The 18,339-nt window shown below is 45.1% G+C and overlaps 1 protein-coding gene across 1 annotated transcript; it reads left to right on the plus strand.

Moving 5' to 3' along the window:
- The first annotated feature begins 925 nt into the window (after positions 1-925).
- LOC137351411 (interleukin-27 subunit beta-like) lies at positions 926-17,861 on the plus strand. The gene is made up of 6 exons (XM_068015859.1): positions 926-1,013; positions 4,769-5,005; positions 8,700-8,817; positions 10,459-10,628; positions 12,231-12,394; positions 17,712-17,861. Exons 1-6 carry the CDS (start codon positions 926-928, stop codon positions 17,859-17,861), a joined length of 927 nt encoding a protein of 308 aa, XP_067871960.1.
- The last annotated feature ends 478 nt before the right edge of the window (positions 17,862-18,339 follow it).

Below are 18,339 nucleotides of genomic sequence, written 5' to 3' on the forward strand. Positions count from 1 at the left end.
CCTCTGCTCCTGCACCCCCTGTAGAATTGTTTCCTTTATTTTATATTGCCTTTCCTCATTCTTCCTACCAAAATGAATCACCTCACATTCCTCTGCAGTAAATTTCATCTGCCGCTCGTCCACCCTTTATTCCAGCCTGTCTATGTCGTCTTGAAGTTTATCACTATCCTCGTCACAGTCCACAATACTTCCTAGTGTGTGTCACCTGAAAAATTTGAAATTGTGCCCTATGCACCCAAGTCTAGATCATTAATAAAAAACAAGGAAACCGATTCCTGGGGAATCAGTATATATCTTCCTCCAGTCCGAGAAACAATCGTTCACCACTACTCTCTGTTTCCTGTCACTCCGTCAACTTGGTATCCATGTTGCCATTGTGCCTGTTATTCCATGAGCTCTAACTTTGCTGACAAGCTTGTTCCGTGGCAGTAACTCAATGCCTTTTGGAAGTCCATGTACACCACATCAACTGCATGAACCTCATCAACTCTCTTGGTTACCTCATCAAAAAGACTCTATCAAATTAATTAAACTCAATTTGTCCTTAACAAATCCATGCTGGCTTTCCTTAATTAATCCACTGTTAATTTTGTCCTGAACTGTTGTTTCTAAAAGCTTTCCCACTACCGACGTTAAACTGACTGGTCTGTAGTTGCTCGTCTTATCCTTACACCCTTTTTTGAACAAGGGTGTAACATTTGCAATTCTCCAGTCCTCTGGCACCACCCCTGTGTCGAAAGAGAATTGCAAGATTATGGCCAGTGCCTCCACAGATTCCACCACAGTCCTTTATTTCTGTTTATGATATTGCCTCAACGCTTTAATTAGATGTTCGCCTTGGAGTGTGTTCCTACCCAGCTCTTTGATATAAATCTATGTCCAACTTTCAGTCTGATAACTGCATTTCAGTTCACAGGTGTCCAAGATGTGCATGAAGCTGACCGTGATCCTTGGTGTCATGATGGTGCAGCTAACTAACATTGGCACGGCAGTGGGGCAAACCAGTGTGGATGGTGAGTTGTAGATTGATCCCTGCTCAAAATCTCTAACCAAACTTAGGCATAGACAAAAATGTCAAACATTTCATACCGTTTCCAGTCTTGCTACGTTATAGAAACTGGGCGTAACTTTCAATGTAAACGGGGCTGTAGAATGGGCGGTAGTAGATCAGCTGCCTGTTATACACCAGGCCTGAGTTTTCCACTGTGACTTTTCCTGTCCATTGAAGCAGGGTATATAACAGGCATCTGTCCGATCCAATATCATCCGCTTTACACTCGTCACGGTTAAAAGCTTCATGCACTGTGTTTTGAATTGGTTGCCTTTCTTATCCAGTGTGGCTGATCCTGTTCAGATGCTGTTTGAGATCTACTCCTTTGCCCAAGTTTGGGTCATCTGTTATAATGTCTCGGTCTTTCGTTCGATCTCAATCTTTGTTTGGTAATGCGCCTATGAATCGCCTTGGGATATTTCACTACGGTAAAACAGCTATATAAACACAAGTAATTGATGTTTATTTCTGTGAACCATTTACATGCTTAATATTTAAAGGGCCACCATCTTTGTGAATTTTCTTTTAACCAAATCTTCATTTACAAACATGTGATGCAATCGTAGTGAGGCCCTGGCAAGTCTGTGATTGCCCTACAAACGTCATGCATTGCCTAGTCCTTCTGTCATCTCCAATAACATTTAAAATGGAAGCCTTGGGAGAGATCTGGGAGGGGATAAACCACCAAACCATGTGCACTATGGGCCAGAGACCAGGCTGTTCCCCACCAGGCTCTTGCAACCTGTCATGGAGGGCAGGTGGACATGTATGTGATGGGGTCAAGTTCTCCATCGCCACAGTTCTCCCCAGCAACAGGCTCTCTGACACTTGAACTGACGAGTAGCCAATTGGGCCGCAGGCTGTATCACGAAACCTGAAACCTGAATATTAAACTGGTGGAGACGAAGCACTCAAAACCTTGCAAGCTTCAAACTCTGTCTGCTGACCGTGAGCACTGAGGCATATTCCCTGCTGCACATTGTAGTGTTTGATTGTGTTATTCTGTTCACCCATTGATGATCACTGTGCTTAATGACTTAGGCCTGATAGGGGAGCTATTGAGTGGGTAGAGAACTTTCTGGAAAGAACAGACAGAAACCCTCCTCTCAAAGGAAATCAGCTGCATTTGCTGTCTCCTGGAGAACCAGTAAGTCAGCGTCCACAACTTCAAACTGGAAGCCTCAGGACCACCATAGGTAAGCAGCATGACGACCGAATTCAGCCCGAAGCCAGCCAAGTCACCAACCTCCACAACTATATACCTCTTTTATTTCTCTAGATCCTAATTGGATTAAACTATCCTCCCCCCTCTGTAACCTATTTGTGAATCTGAAAGAAATTTGGAGTGTATTTTATTATTTTTTTCTTAGATCGGTTTAAGTACCTTAAAGTTAACCTCTTTCTTGGTTAAACTCAAGAAAAGCTGTCCGATTGGCTCTTTTTATATACATGATGTAAACACTCACTGAACTGGCAAATATATCCACTTTAAAAAATAAATAAATCTGTTGTGGTCAAACAAGGAGAGTGAAAAGAGGAGCACCCTTCGAGCCCTCCTCACCTGATCGTTCCAGGCTGCAACTAAGCTTTGCCATCACAGACAACTCTGGTGGTCAAGGTCAGGCACCTCCTTGCTTTGGTCACTGATTCCGTCCAACAGTTTAGGGAGATGGTGTGAAACACCAGATAAGGAAGCCTGGGATGGAAAGTCCTTGTTTATCCAGTCCCACATTGAGGTTGTACAGTTCTGAATAGTTCCAGGTAGTGACCATTCCACTTGCTATTTACTTGTGACTCCTGACCAGGACTCAATAGAACCTTACAGTACAGAAAGAGGACATTCAGCCCATCATGCCTGTGCCAGTTCTTTCAAAAGCCGAGCCAATAGTCCCACGCCCCTTGCTCTTGCCCATAGCCCTGCAATTTTTTCCTTTTTTATATCCTTCCCCCACCCTTTCTGATCTTCAGATCTGAACAGCTTAGTGCGTAAAAAGAATTGCCACACCTTACCTTATTTTTGGCTAATTACTTTAATTCTGTGTCTTCTAATTAATCACCCTCCTTCCAGTGGAATCGACTCACACCCGAAATATTATCTATTAGAATGTTTTCTGGGAGGCTTTTTGTATGAAGCATATTTGTGATTTTGATGAAATTATATATTGTTTAAATCACTTAATTAGCAGTAACAGGGGTTTCACAGTAAATAATGCGACCACTTTAACACTTCTACTGTTTTCTATGTCAGGTTGTAAAAGCCAATATTTCACTCATGTTATTTTAAGAATGATCTGGGGTTGTTGCCTACAATCCATTAGTTTTATCGTTATCCACAGGCTTTGTTTATAAGAGGTAATTGAGAAGAGCCGATTATAGAGGGGTGAATTTAATGGGCCCCCCCGGAGATGGGTTAGGAGGCAGGGGAGCCCATAGAATTGTGGCAGAATATGGATGGTGGCGGGGCGGGAAAGGCCGAAGCTAGCCTTCCTACCCAGAGGCCAATTGAGGCCCTTAAGTGGCCAAAGACTAGCCACAAGGGCCTCTTCCCATTGCAGCTGGAATTAAAGCAGTGGTGGTCAAGTGGAGGGTGGTGGGGGCCTCTGCCACGTGAGGTTGTCGCCCAATAAAATGAGGCGACCTCCCTGTGGACTGGACTTGGGGGAGGAGCTTCCTCTGTGGGCAATCTGTGGCTGCCCTCCGCTAACTATCCCCCCCTCCTGCGGACCTCATTGCTCACCCTCCCCTCCCTCATCGCAGGGCCTGCCGTACTGGCCCTGGCCACCCTGCCTCACTTACCTCTCATCCTGGACTCCAGCGCTGGGCCTAGTCACAGGCCTCCTGTAGTAGCAGCAGTGGCCACTGCTCCTGGTGGCGCTGTCGATACTACTGAGCAGTCAGCTCTCTGATTGGCCAGCAGCTCTTGAAGGTGGGATACTGTCCTTAAACAGAGATCCCAGTGCCGGGCACTTCAGTACCTGAACACTGTAGAATCATGCAGTGGTGATGGGGGTGGGGGGTGCTCCGAAAGGCCAAGGCTGGGTTCCCTCACCTTTTCGGCCCAATGCAGGGAGCGTTGCTGGCATGACTAAATTCAACCCTCTAGTGTGCAGAGGAAGCATCCAACATGCAGGATCTGTGTAACTTATGTTATGTCTCCATTATAGGCATGGGGAAGAGACAGAGACAGACATTATAGCCATCTGGAACAGGAATTCTGCCACTTATTAATGGCAGTAGTTTAAAACACAGTAAGAAACATGGAGCAAACTAAAACGTTAAGTTTCAATTTTTTCCTCTCCTGTCCCCAAGGGCACTGGCAGTTACTGTGCGTCAGTTTCACATGAATTTTCCATGCCTAAGTTTAGATGCTGAATATATGTAGGCTATTTGACTGTAGGTTGCATCACAGCCTGTCCTTAACCTGCTTTTATCTGACATCACCACACTTGCTATCTCGTGGAGGATAGTGATCCCAAGTGGGAACGCTGACTGATTGATCTGTTCTACCCCTCGCATGGGGATATTTAGGAGAATTGAAGTGTCCCCAAAATGGCCTCAACTAAATCAGTTCTGCCCAATGACTGCATAGCCCAGTAATCATACCCTGCAATGTGTTTAATGACTCAGCCAGAAGGAGAGCTTGGGATAAGTGTTTCCACCAGAAAAAGAAATTGCGGAGTTACACCAAACCTGGTGTGTTTTCTGCTTGTATTTCAGGTGTTATCACACAGTATGGTCAGATTGGGAACAATATCACACTCGTCTGTAAAAACACAGAAAATGAAGTGGCTGAATGGAGGCTGAATGACTCGAAAATCATCGGGGCCAGAGACATGGAACTAACAGAGACAAATCTCACCCTTTTCAGCGTCAAGTCATCCCAGGAAGGGCAGTACAGCTGCCATGAACAGGAGTCCGGCAAAGCTTACAGCACAGTCTCGTTGATCTTAGGATGTAGGTTTAAAGCTAATTCAATGGTGATCCACATTGTTATTCAATGTCATTAGTTGGCAGACAGTGAAAGTCTCGGGACGTCTGCACACACCAAGGATGATCGTTCACTTTTACCATTCTCCAGGCAACATGTTCTGAAGGATTGGCTGCTTGACTTACAACCTCACGGTCTACATGCTGCCCGATTTACACACCGCCTGATTTGCCCTCTCGTGATTTACACCCTCACAATTTACACCCACCTGATATACACTCTTGCGATTTACACCCCACCCAATTTATTGCCTCACAATTTACACCTGCCCAATTCACCTGCCTGATTCACACACCCATCCGATTTACACACTCGCCTGATTTACACACCATCCTGATTCACACACCTACCCAACTTGCACACCACCCAATTCACACCCGCCCAACTTACACATCACCTGATTTACACCTGCCTAATTCATGCTTGCTCAATATCTACCCGCCTGATTTAACCCCCTACCCGATTCGCACATCGCCCGCTTTACATTTGTAATGAAGTCAATCGGGTGTAAATTGGGTGCCGTGTTACTGCCCGATAGCAAATGTGAAAACTGTACACTTTGTGGATCTGCAGAGAGAGAGAGTGCCTGGGAGGAATGAAGTTATATATCTGCTGGTTTCATCTCCTCCATATCTACATATCACTTGTTCTCCCCGTGACCCCAACTGTTTTGGGGCTATTTCACCATATATTTTTGCTGTGCACAACTGACACCAAAATAGTGCAGGTCAAGTAAACCCCATGTACTTTTACTTAATTGTATTTATTTTCCAAATCCAACTTTGCAAAGAAATGTACACCTGGTGGGTGGTCATCTGATCTTTCCAAAAGTATACAATCCTCCAGTTTCAATGGTTTGCAGCCATGAAGTTTAAGAAGCATATCTTCCTGTTTCTATGACGACACACTTTGGGCTTGATTTTAACTCCCTGCACCTGGCAGAAACTGGGAGGGGGAGGGGTAGGGGTGAGGGTGGCAGTTAAAATGTGGCCAATCACTTGCCCCCACTGATCTTTCTGCTGTGTCTCGATAGTAACCCACCGTCTCCAGGGCAGTTAGGGATGGGCAATAAATGCTGGCCTTGTCAGCGACGCACATATCCCACAAACGAATAAAAAACAAACTCGCTCTTTTGGGTAGACAAGAAGGACATCCTCAGGATGGAAGTGGGATCCTGTTTTAAATAAGAAGATTAGGGCCCGAGATGATGTCGTTGGGACTTGATTGGAATTTTAGTTGGAATCCTGAGTGGGGGAGCAGTGGCATCTTCCCCCCTCTCACCAGGACAGACCTACTGGGAGGGGTTCGGGAGGCAGGAGAGGCCTGGCATGGTAAGTCTTTTAAAGACAGTTTTTAGGTTTCTTTGTGGGCCAGAGATGCTCCTCTGGGCCTCAAAAGGAAATCTTGGGCCTCCCTTTCCCCAGGCTTCACCCTCCTTCCCTTCACCTTTGACCTCCTGCCCTGAACTCTTACTTACCCACAGGCCAGGCAGTAGATCTGGCCAGGTTCAGGTGGGAGTCCAACAAAATTGATGGGTATCTTCATTGTTTCCAGGTGTGCCACCCCCCTGCCAGGCTTCCATGCACCCTTTCCGAGCCCTTTTTACGACCTGGGCCTACAGTAAAATACGCTTTAGTTCAACTCTGGTGCAATTAGTTAACGCACCCATCATAGAATCCCCAAATCATAGAATCATAGAATCACGGAATGATATTGAATACAAAGAGGCCATTTGGCTAATCGCAACTGTACCGACTCTGTGAAAGATCTATGCAATACATCAACTCTCCTGTTTCCCCATGGCCATGCAATTTTCTCCAGTCTATCCAATTCCCTCCAGAAAGTTAATACTGAATCTGCTTCTAGCACCATTTCAGGCAGTGCATTCCAACCCAGCACAGGAACTAACAGGATGAATGGCCCCCTTCTCTGCAGTAAGATTCTATGATCATAATGTCTTGCTGTGTAGAAGAAAATTCTCCTCATTCCCTTTTTTGTCATTATTGACCTGGGCTCTAAAAAGCCCATTTATGCCATTTTCCTAGACACTTTTTTCTCCAATTCTGGTCCCTGGTCCATCCTGATTTTCTTGGCTCCACCAATGGTGGCCGTGCCTTCAGCTGCCTTGGCTCTAGTCTTTGGAATTCCCTCCCTACACCTCTCTGCCTCTCGACATCTCTCTTCTCCTTTAAGACAATCCTTAAACCCTGCCGCTTTGACCAAGCTTTTGGGTAACCTAGCATTATATATCCTTATGAGTCTGAGTGTCAATTTTGTTGGATAGACTCCGGTGAAGCACCTTGGGATGGTTTATCACATTAAAGGCACTATTTAAATAAAAGTTGTTGTTGTTGCTGTTGAAGATTTAACGCTTGGAATTATTTTTCAAATTGTAAAATAGCCTGGTAAAAAGGTGGGGGACATGGGGATCCACTTTCCCAGTCTCTGCTAGGGGATGACACCCACTCCGGGATGAGGCACAGTGAGATCTCTAGGGGCAGTGCTCATGATGCATTCAAAGAGACTGCCATTAGAACGCAAATTAGGGACATCACTAACTCTGGTGGACATTCCCAGTGACCATAATCCTGGCTTTCCGGGATCACAGGCCTGCGGATTTCTCAGGACGGATATGTCTTTCTGTAAAGTCAGGTGATTAGATTCACAATAAGGAAAATAAAATGGATAATTAGAATAGGATTTCTCTAACAAAGGAGCGAAGGACACGTGCAGCCAAGTAAGAGTGCTGGTGGCTGATGGGAAAGTTGGAAGAGTTTCAGAAAGGAAACAAGAATTGAAGTTATTAAACTCAATATATGAGGGTATCTCACGAGTATGAGCAGCGATCGCCAGCTGGGCTGATTGGATAGACTCACAGCCTTCCCCTGCCCAAAATGCATTGCTACATTACTGCCTTTTCACCTGCAGGCCCTGGACTTGAATCCACAGCCTGCTGCGGTGAAAGCCTCTTCCTTCTGACTGCTGTTGTAAATGGAGTTGGGAAACTTGAAATGCAGTATGCCACAATTGAGGCCTATAGTAACTAACTGCCCATGGTTCAATGAACATGGACAGTAGACTTCCAATCTCAGTAAGTGCAGGGAAATGGAAAAACTCACTTTGGTTCATTAGGGTCACACATATTTGCAAAGAACTAGAGAGAGCTTCACTCTGTATCTGACTGTGGTTTACATAGCCTGGGAGAATGTGACGCTGACACTGGGCACCTTTGCTGACATCTCTCAGCTTGATAACCAGAGGTTTAAAAAAGGAGTTATGGTATTGAACACACATACACATTATAGGGGGCAATTTTAACCTAAATTGTCTGTTGAGGAACTGACGGGATTGGAACAACACTGGCTTTACACTGCGCCCAGTTTTTCTCTTCATTGAAATCAGCTGAAAGTGATATTGGCGGGTTGTAAAACTGGTGTTACACCTGATCCCATGGGTTTCCTGCCTGGCAAGTTAGGTCAGAATCCTACCCCTCCCACACATTACTGCTTCTGATTTATTGGTGCCAGAGAGATGGTGGTGATGTGAGGTGTGACGTGGGCGGTTGGTTGGGGTGGGGGGGGGGGGGGGGGGGTGGGAGGAGGTCACCCCAAATCTGTGTCTCAAATGTTGCAATTATTCATTGTTGTTTCCTACTGGTAGATCCACCAGGAAAACCTCAGGTCACCTGTTGGTCAGTGAGATATCCACTGAATGTGGTCTGCTCCTGGAAACTACAAAACCAAACCTACCTTCCCACAAAGATCAATGTCACATTCAGGTAAGGTAACCCAATAACTAGGGGGAGACTGTTTCCTCTGGATAAAGAGTCAATAGAGAGGGATCATCAATTTAGAATTGCCAATGAGAGAGAGGAGAGATATTAGGAGAAACCTACCTACTCGGAGCATGATTGGAACATGAATGCTTTGGCAACAGGAAGACCAGTGCATCTTTTATGAAAAGGTTGGGGTGGAGACCTCAAGTAGAAAAAGATGATCGAGGATATGGGGGAAGGGGAGGGGTGACTGCAGGCCATAGGATTCTTTTTAAATTAGTCTAGAGTTAAGATAAAGCCCATCGGAAATCTAGGGGCTGCACAATAAACTGGTCAGGACACACCAGGAGTAATGTGTTCAATTCTGTTAACCACGCCATGAAAACGTATACTAACTCTGGAGTGGGTACAGAGGGGCAATAAGACTGATTACAAGTGCAAAGAGGACAAGCTACAAGGAAAGATTAGCAGAGGTCAAGCTTTAAAGTTTGGAAAACAGGTGATTAATGGGGGGAGGGATATATAAAATATTAAATATGGTATAAAATATTAAATTGTCCAGGGAAATGAATCGAGAATATTACTTCAAATTAAGCTAATCATAATACGACCAGAGGACATAATTTAAATGATTGAAAAGTAAATTAAAACAGTTATCCAAAAGAATATCTTTACTCAAAGACTGATAAGTGTTTGGAATAATGGTCAAGATAGGAAGTGGAGGCAACACCATTAGGGCTGGAAGCTACAGTGAAAGATTTGGGGTATAGGGGAAATTAATTCTCTGGGCTGAATGTGCTTTTCACATCCTTGACAAGACCCAGTTCCTCTTCCTGGTGTGGTCGAGTCCCTTAGTAGGGCCTAGCACTGCTGGAAGGAGCAGGAAATTGGAGCTCAGAGGCCTGCGGATGTCCATTGGACTAGTGAGATCTGAGATCACTGGGTAGAGAGTCCTAATTTCATGTAAATACCTGGAGAGGTGCCTTCTACTTGACCTTAGTCTCGTTGACCTCCCATCAGGATCTCCCATTGACCCTCTGATTGGTGGGGGTTGGGGAATAGCCCATTATATCATCTTGTGCTAGATCCCCCTGCGCTGCATCATCTAGCAAACCTTCTCCCAATAAAACATGGCAGGAGGGCTGGGATACCCCATTCTTTCTCACTTATCTGCCTTCAATTAACCTGTACTCACTACAGGCACAGGCCCAGCTCCCAGGCAGTAAAGTCAGGAATCCTATGGTGCTAATAAGCAGTGTGTGGTATTTCTGACTTGATGTTTTGGTGTAAATCCCTCTATTATGGTGGGCTATGTCTGGTGGGTAGGCTGAGCAGAAGTTCACAGCTGCCACTGCTATTCTGAGCATTTCCAGGGGATACCAGAGTTTCGATCATGGCTGGGCCTGCCATTGGGCCTGATATGCTCAAATATATCCTGGATATCCTGGAATGAGGCCCGAACCCAGGTCCTTCTAGCTCAGATGGAGACTGAGCCAAGGTGACAGTGCCCAGGAAAGAAAAATATATAGTTCAAGTCATTGTGGAATTCAAAACCCACAACAGCAACAATAATTCAGCTTCTGTTTGTCAAGGTCTTTATGAGAAGTTCTCATGCAGCCAATAATATTTCTGTATTATTGAAAGCTATGGAATTGAAGTTGCTGAACAGTGCTCAGATGAAGAGACACTTCAGGGCAACTGCACAATCGAGGACATCCAACTCTTTTCAAAGATTCCCTACACAGTGAAGGTAAAGGCAACAAACCCACTGGGATTCAGATCTACGATAAAACAATTCATTGTGGAGAAGATAAGTAAGTGGCATTATTTGTCCATTCCAGTGTAAATCAGAAATGTGTGCATGTCTCAATCTATGTCTCCATTTATATCTTGACCTGTAATCTATCGCGCAACCTATGTCTCAAAATGGGCTATGCAGCCTTGGTATTACACACATTTAAATGAACATTTAATGGTAGAGTGTGAGCTTTAAACAATGGAGTTCTGTAGTTTCTGGCCCAGAAATGTATTGGTGTTCTGTTAATTGTATTTAATTGTCTGCCGGTGGTGGGTATTGACTGGGGATTCACTTGTGCTCCTATAAATAGGAGCAGACTGAAACTGTGGGTGATGGGTGAGGAGGTGCATGCTTGTAATGTGTATCTCTGTAAATAAATACTTATAAAAGTGTGTAAAGATTGGTTCCAGTTCCATCCTTTACCACCTGGCTTTCTGGATTAGAACACACTGCACCTACTTGTTGGGCACAAAACGAACAACTAAGCAGCCAATATGGTAGGTGGGGCACACATGCTTATTAAAACATCAGCAGTGCACCACCTGTTGTATTGGAAAACCGGAAGAACTCCTTAGCTCTTCTGCAAATAGTGCCATGGGAATTTTTATGTTCACCTGAGGGAGTAAATGGGGCCTTAATTTCACATCTCACCTGAAAGACTGTACCATTGACAATCCCTCAGGATTGTGTGCTCAGACCCATGGAGTGGGATTGTGAACTCACCGCCTTCTGACTCAGGCAAGAATGCTACCACTGAGCCTCGGTTGACACTATCTTAGTAACTGATTGTGCTCATCAAAGTCAGGGATGGTAACATTGACAATGGCATTCTAAATGAGGCTGAACACATATACATCATTGCTATTTACAGAGTAAACCTGCTTCTGCTCTGTCCTCTAAAAATCAGACCTTTTATACCATTGTGACATTGCCCTCCAATGTCATCCTGACTTGCTGTTCCTTCATCATTGAGCTCTTCTAATAGGCTCACAACTCATCACATTCACAGCAGCAGTATTATTTTTAGTGCTGGGCATGATACTGGGCCAGGATAGTTTATGTTACCTGTCCATGTTCACATTAACTGTTAATCCACTTACCTTCTATCTGGTGTGATCACTGCCCCAACCAAGAGCTGGTCCAGCTCCCTTTTGAGGAGTACAGAGAGTCAGAACACAACACACAAGCTGACAACACATTCCTGAAGCTCAGTACTCTCTGGGGTAAAAAAAAACACCCAACATCCTATCTATTCCTACTCTTATGTGCTTCAAATGCAAGTCCCATAGTTGTCAAACTGAAATCATCGATCAATAGGCATGCAAACCAAGCCATGTATTATTTTATATATTTCTATCAGGTCCCTCCTAATTCTACATTGCATTAAAGTAAATAGACCCAGCCCTTTAAGCCTATTGTGACATTCTACCCATAGAATTTCAAGACATGAATGAATTGCCCGTTGTGTAGAAACCAGTATACTTTGCCACTGACCAAATGCTAAAAACTAACCAAAGCAGTGAGAGCTCATCATCGTATCTAAATTTTAATATTGTTACACACTAAATCGAAGTATATGTTTTTTGATGGGAATTCTAATTGTGCCTTTCACCTCTAGTCAAGCCGGATCCACCCACTGATGTCAATCTTTCTCCAATACCCAACCAACCGAAGAAGTTATTGTTAAGGTGGAAACCACCTGTCACGTGGCCTGATCCCAAGTTATTTTTGTTGAAGTACAAAATAAAGTACTGGCGGGAGAGTTCAAACAGACAAAGTATGGTAAGAACAATTTTTCCCATCATTATTAGGTGGATCAATAAATAGAGTTGTCGGGACGATACCGGAACTGAATGGAAAGGCTGAACAGGCTGGGCAGCATCTGTGGAGAGAGAAGCAGAGTTAACCTTTCAGATGTGTGCCCTTTCATCAGAACTGGCAAATGTTAGAAAAGAACTCGGGTTTAAGCAAGAGGCGGGTGGTGGGGGGTGTTGATGGGGAAGAGAACAAAAGGGAAGGTGTGTGATAGGGCAGAGGGCAGGAGAGATTAAATAACAAAGCTTTCATGGACAAAGAGTATGTTAATGCTTGTGGTGAAAGAGATTAGTGTTTTCTAATGCTTTGCCTTTTCCTTAATCCAATCACAGGGATCAAAATTTCAATATGTAAATTTATGAAAGGTAATGAATTAAATACTTATCCACTCCCGCCGTTGGTCCGGGTGCGATATTTGTGCCAGTGGCCTGCTCGCCCGTGCCTTTGGATCTCTGTCCGGAGATCTAAAATGGGACACTGCTGGGGAGGCGGAGTAGGTAGGTTTTTCAGTGTGGGAGGGGGAGGGAGTGCAGTAAAACTGATGTCATTGTTTCAGAGGACGGTGGGACGGGGTAAAGATTAATGTATATGAACTTTGTGGGGGGGAAGGTCACATGGGCAGGGCAAGTGTTTTGGGGGGAAGAACAAGTAGTTAATTACATGGTTATTGAGAGGGTGGAAAAGGGGCAAATTAAATGTTTTCAAAATTATTTCAAACATCTCTCTATTAAAATTTAAATGAAGTGGAAGGGCTGGAAGCCCCTTAAAAATGGCACCTGTGCAGTGGCACCTGACACTGTTGCCGGGGTCGGACCACCCGCCCCTTGCATGTCATCGGGGTTTGGGGGGGGGTGCGGGGGTCCACCCTGGCTATTTAAATGAGCCACCGTGTCTAATATCATGGCAGCTGCCTGAAGTTCGGCTGCGCGTGTGGGACGCCATTGTTTACAGCCGTCACTGATCACAGCAACATAAATTCCAGCCTGTTAACTCTGCTTCGCTTTCCACAGTTGCTGCCTGACCTGCTGAGTATTTCCAGCACTTTCTGTTTTTATTTCAGATTTCCAGCATCTGCAGTATTTTGTTTTTATGAATAGGCTGGGGCTCTTTTCTCTCGGAAGAGAATACTGATCGAGGTGTTTAACATTATAAAAGGATAGACAAAGAGATGTTTGCATTTATGAGGAATTCAGAACTAGAGGCCATAAATATAAGATAGTCACCAATAAATCCAGTAAAAATTTCGGAGAAGCTTCTTTACCTAGAAGTGGTTAGAATGTGGAGCTACAGGGAGTAGTTGAAGCAAATGGCATAGAAACAGCTAAGGGAAAGCTTAAACTTGCAGGGCGCTGGGGATGAATGGGGGAGTGGGATGACTGGATTGCTGCCCGGAGAGCTGGCATGGGCTCGATGGGCCGAATGGCCTCCTTCTATGCCATAAATGACTACTCTAGATAAGTACATGATGGAGAATGGAATAGAAGGATATGCTGATCGGGAGAGATGAAGTAAGGTTTGTGTGGCGCATAACAAACACTGGCATTTAATGAAAGCAAAATACTGCAGATGCTGGAAATCTGAAATAAAAACAGAAAGTGCTGGAAATAGTCAGCAGGTCTGGCAGCATCTGTGGAGAGAGAAACAGAGTTAACATTTCATTTTGATTCATTTTTGTAGGAAGAACATGGAGAGACAATACAGAATAAAGGGTACAATTCTAAAGGGGGTGCAGGAGCAGAGGGACCTGGGTGCATATGTGCATAAGTCATTGAAGGTGGCAGGACAGATTGAAAGCATGGTTAATAAAACATACAGTATCCTGGGCTTTATTAATAGGGGCATAGAGTACAAGAGCAAGGAAATTATGTTGAACTTGTGTAAGAAATGAGTTCGGCCTCAGCTGGAGTATTGTGTCCAGTTCTGGGCACCGCACTTGAGGAAAGAAATGAGGGCATTGGAGAGAGTACAGAAAAGATTCACAAGAATGGTTCCAGGGATAAGGAATGAAGATAGATTGGAGAAGTTGGGACTGTTTTCCTTGGAGAAGAGAAGGCTGAGAGATGATTTGATAGAGGTATTCAAAATCATGAGGGGTCTGGACAGAGTAGAGAGAGGGAAACAGTTCCCAATCGTGAAAGGATGGAGCACAGATTTAAAGTTTTTGGTAAGTGAAGCAAAAGTGACATGAGGAAAACTTTTTCGCACAGCGAGTGGTTAAGGTTTGGAATGTGCTGCCTGAGAACATGGTGGAGGCAGGTTCAATTGAAGCATTCGAAAGGGAATTAGACAGTTATATGAAGAGGAAGAATGTGCAGGGTACGGGGAGAAGGTAGGGGAATGGAACTGAGGGAATTGCTCTTTCGGAGGGTCGGTGCAGACACGATGGGCTGAATGGCCTCCTCCTGCACTGTAACGATTCTGTGATTCTGTGATTCTGTTTCACGTCAGTGACCTTTCATCAGAACTGGCAAAGGTTAGAAATGTAATAGGTTTTAAGCAGATAAAACGGGGGTGGGGAAACAAGAACAAAAGGAAAGGTGTTGATAGGACAGAGGGCCGGAGAGATTAACTGACAAGGAAGTCATGGGGCAAAAGCAAAGTCAAAGAGAGTGTGCTAGTGGTGTGTTGAAAGGCAAAGCATAGTGCAGAGAGGGTGTTAAATGACAGAATAATAAACAGCCCGAGCCGAAATCACCAACATGAAAAAAAAGTGGGCAGGCAAATGGTAAAAAACATAATGAAACAAAATAAAATAAAATAAAAGTAAAAAATAAAAAAAGGCCTCTCACACTCTGAAATTATTGAACTCAATGTTCAGTCCGGCAGGCTGTAGTGTGCCTAATCGGTAAATGAGATGCTGTTCCTCGAGCTTGCGTTGATGTTCACTGGAACACTGCAGCAAGCCCAGGACAGAGATGTGGGCATGGAAGCAGGGGGGGTGTTGAAATGGCAAGCGACCGGAAGCTCAGGGTTTTTGAACTGAGTGGAGGTGCTCCACAAAGTGGTCATCCAATTTGTGTTCGGTCTCCCCAATGTAGAGGCAACCGCATTGTGAGCAGCGAATACAGTATACTAAATTGAAGGAAGTACAAGTAAATCGCTGCTTCACTTAAAAGGAGTGTTTGGGGCCTGAAATAGTGTGGAGAGAGGAGGTAAAAAGGCAGGTATTACACCTCCTGCAATTGCATGGGAAGGGAACGAGGTGTCGGGAGTAATGGGGGAGTGGACCAGGGTGTCGTGATGTAAGAATCCCCCTGGTCACTGCTGGAGCTGTATTGTAAATTGAATTATTTATGTTATTGTTAGAAATACTAGATGAAGGGCTGGATTTTCCTGGACCTGTGGAGATGGGGTTGGAGGCTGGTGGGGGTGGGGGTGTCAGGAAAATGGGGGGACCCACATTGGGATGGCTCTATGGCACATTCCCGCTGCCAGGGAACTTTCTCAGGGTTGGGCAGGCAGCCAATTAGAGTGGTTAAGACCACAATTAGAACCAATTTTGCAGCATCGCCAGAACTATCCAAATGGAGGAGCAGCCCCCTCGTCGGGTGCGGAGGTTGCCAGCTCAATTGAGGTGGCCTTCCAGTACCAGGCCAGTAGGTCATCGGAGCTGTAGGCTCCATGCCTCAAAGACAGGACTGTGGGAATGAAAGGCCCCAATCACGGCCATGTCTGATCCTGCAGAGGGGTTACCCCTCCATCCCGATGGCTTTATCGGCTATGGGAATCTTTGTTTTCTGTATTCTGTGCAGGCCAGCGAGGGTGCCTCTATGTTGAGGTGCCCTCACAGCCCCCGACCTGCCTCAGTAGTGCTCACCTCTCCAGGTGGGGCTGCCGAGGCTCGAGAGATGCCTGCCCTCTGATTGGCCATCTCAATGCTGCAGGCCCAATCGGATAGCCAACGCGGAGGCAGCCAATTAGGAGGCTGCCTCCTGGAAGATTGCTTCGCCAGTCTCGCTGTTAGCAAGTGTGTGCTCGGGAGCCCCATTTGGTCCCAAAGCCTGCGGGAAAATCCAGCCTGAAGTCTCCAGGAATGAACATACAACGTTGCCACCAAATAACTTTTGTCATAGTTCAGAAAAGATAGTTTGAGGAATGAGTCATTTGGCCCAGGAAGCTTGATGCAGTCTATGCATGATCTACTCTATCATGGATTCTACCCCTGCCATTTCATCTCCTCTGCATATTGACCAAGAACAAGTTCCACTCACAGGATAAGGCAGACAGGAGTCTTTCAGTTATCCAGGAAAGGGAATATTACCAGGAGTCATGTTTCCAAAGATGGACCCTCTGTGCAAAAGGGAATAGAGGCGATACTGAAAGATCGCAAAGACGTCTCTTACCGATCAAAAAGATTTATTCTCTTTATTCCTGGATGGGAGGGAATCTAACACAATGGCACTCATGGTTATTCTCATGTTTGTAAGGATATTATTGCAATTCAATTAATTAATAAAAATCTGGAATTGAAAGCTAGTCTCAGTTTCATGGCACCATTACTTTCATCGATTTGTTGTAAAAGCTCATCTGGTTCACTAATGTCCTTGAGGGAAGGAAATCTGCCATCCTTACTTGGTCTGGCCTACATGTGACTCCAGACCCACAGCAATGCGGTTGACTCTTAACTGCCCTCTGAAATGACCTAGCAGGCCACCCAGTTGTCGAGGGCAATTAGGGATGGGCAACAAATGCTGGCCTTGCCAGCGAAGCCCACATCCCATAAAGAATTTTTAAAAATTGAATTACATTTTTTCCCGTCACATCTTCATCAAAATTCAGGGAAAAAAAGCTCTCCAAGCAAGATTCCTGGGTGATAGTCCTCCTCAGACTCCTGTCGTGTGATCTCCAGCAGCCAACAAGTAGAGTCACACCACTAGCTGGGTGTATGTGATTTTACCAGGACCAGAGCTGTAAGAAACTCAAAGCTTGTGGAATGAAGTAAATGAACTGCACCAAGTTTATGTATCCAATTCAAGCAAACACATCTCCCTACTGAATTCTCAACCCAACTCATCAAGGGCTAGCGAAAAACCTGCAGCTAGTATGGGAATTATTAAATCTATACTTAAGGATATGGCTTTGGACCTGGACCTCTGATCATTTTAGATTAATTCCTTGTAAATGTGGATGATAGATTAATCAGAATTCATAGATTGATCTGTGTTAGTGAGCCTGTGACGTGATCTGACATTACTCTCAGTTGCGCATTACTCTTTATTCTCAGTTGTTATGTTGCTTTTCAGCTTTAGATAAATTGAGTTGTTCTTTCTTTTATGCCCCACAGATTGAGATCAGCGATCAAACCAGCTATGTCCTGAGAGGCCTACGATCCAGAGCTTTATATTTTGTAAAAGTTGCAGCGAATGATTTTTTTGACAATGGTATGTCCAGTGATTGGAGTCCGACCGTTTCTGCACGCTTGTGGTCCAACTGAGAGTTTAAACTGTGCGTCGCTGACCTATCTGAGATTAAAACTGCTTCTGATGACAATGCACTTATAGACACAAACACAGTACTTCTTATGGGCTTCCATCAAAAGAGCAGGAACACAGAGGTGGAGTATTTCCCTGAAACATAGGCTGGAATTTATTCCTCCCGCAGGAGCGGGCTGGAGGCGGAGGGGGGTTGGGTTGTAAAATTGAACAGGAGGCGGGGGGTACCGTTCCCATCGCCTTCCCACCCCTGCTGCAATTTTACAAGCAGTGGCGGCGAGAAGCAGCCTGCCCCACCCCAGGCCTAGTAAGGCCCTTAAATGGCCAATTAACTGCCATTTAAGCGCCTCCTCCCGCCGTCACTGGTATATTACCAGCAGCAGGCAGGCGGCTCAAGAACTCAGGAGGCTGCTCAGCAAAACCTGGCGGCCTCCTTGCGGGGTGGGGGGCTGGACCTCTCCTGATCAGGCACCACCACCC

The sequence above is a fragment of the Heterodontus francisci genome, chromosome 36 (genome assembly GCF_036365525.1).
Source record: "Heterodontus francisci isolate sHetFra1 chromosome 36, sHetFra1.hap1, whole genome shotgun sequence".
NCBI lineage: Eukaryota > Metazoa > Chordata > Chondrichthyes > Heterodontiformes > Heterodontidae > Heterodontus > Heterodontus francisci.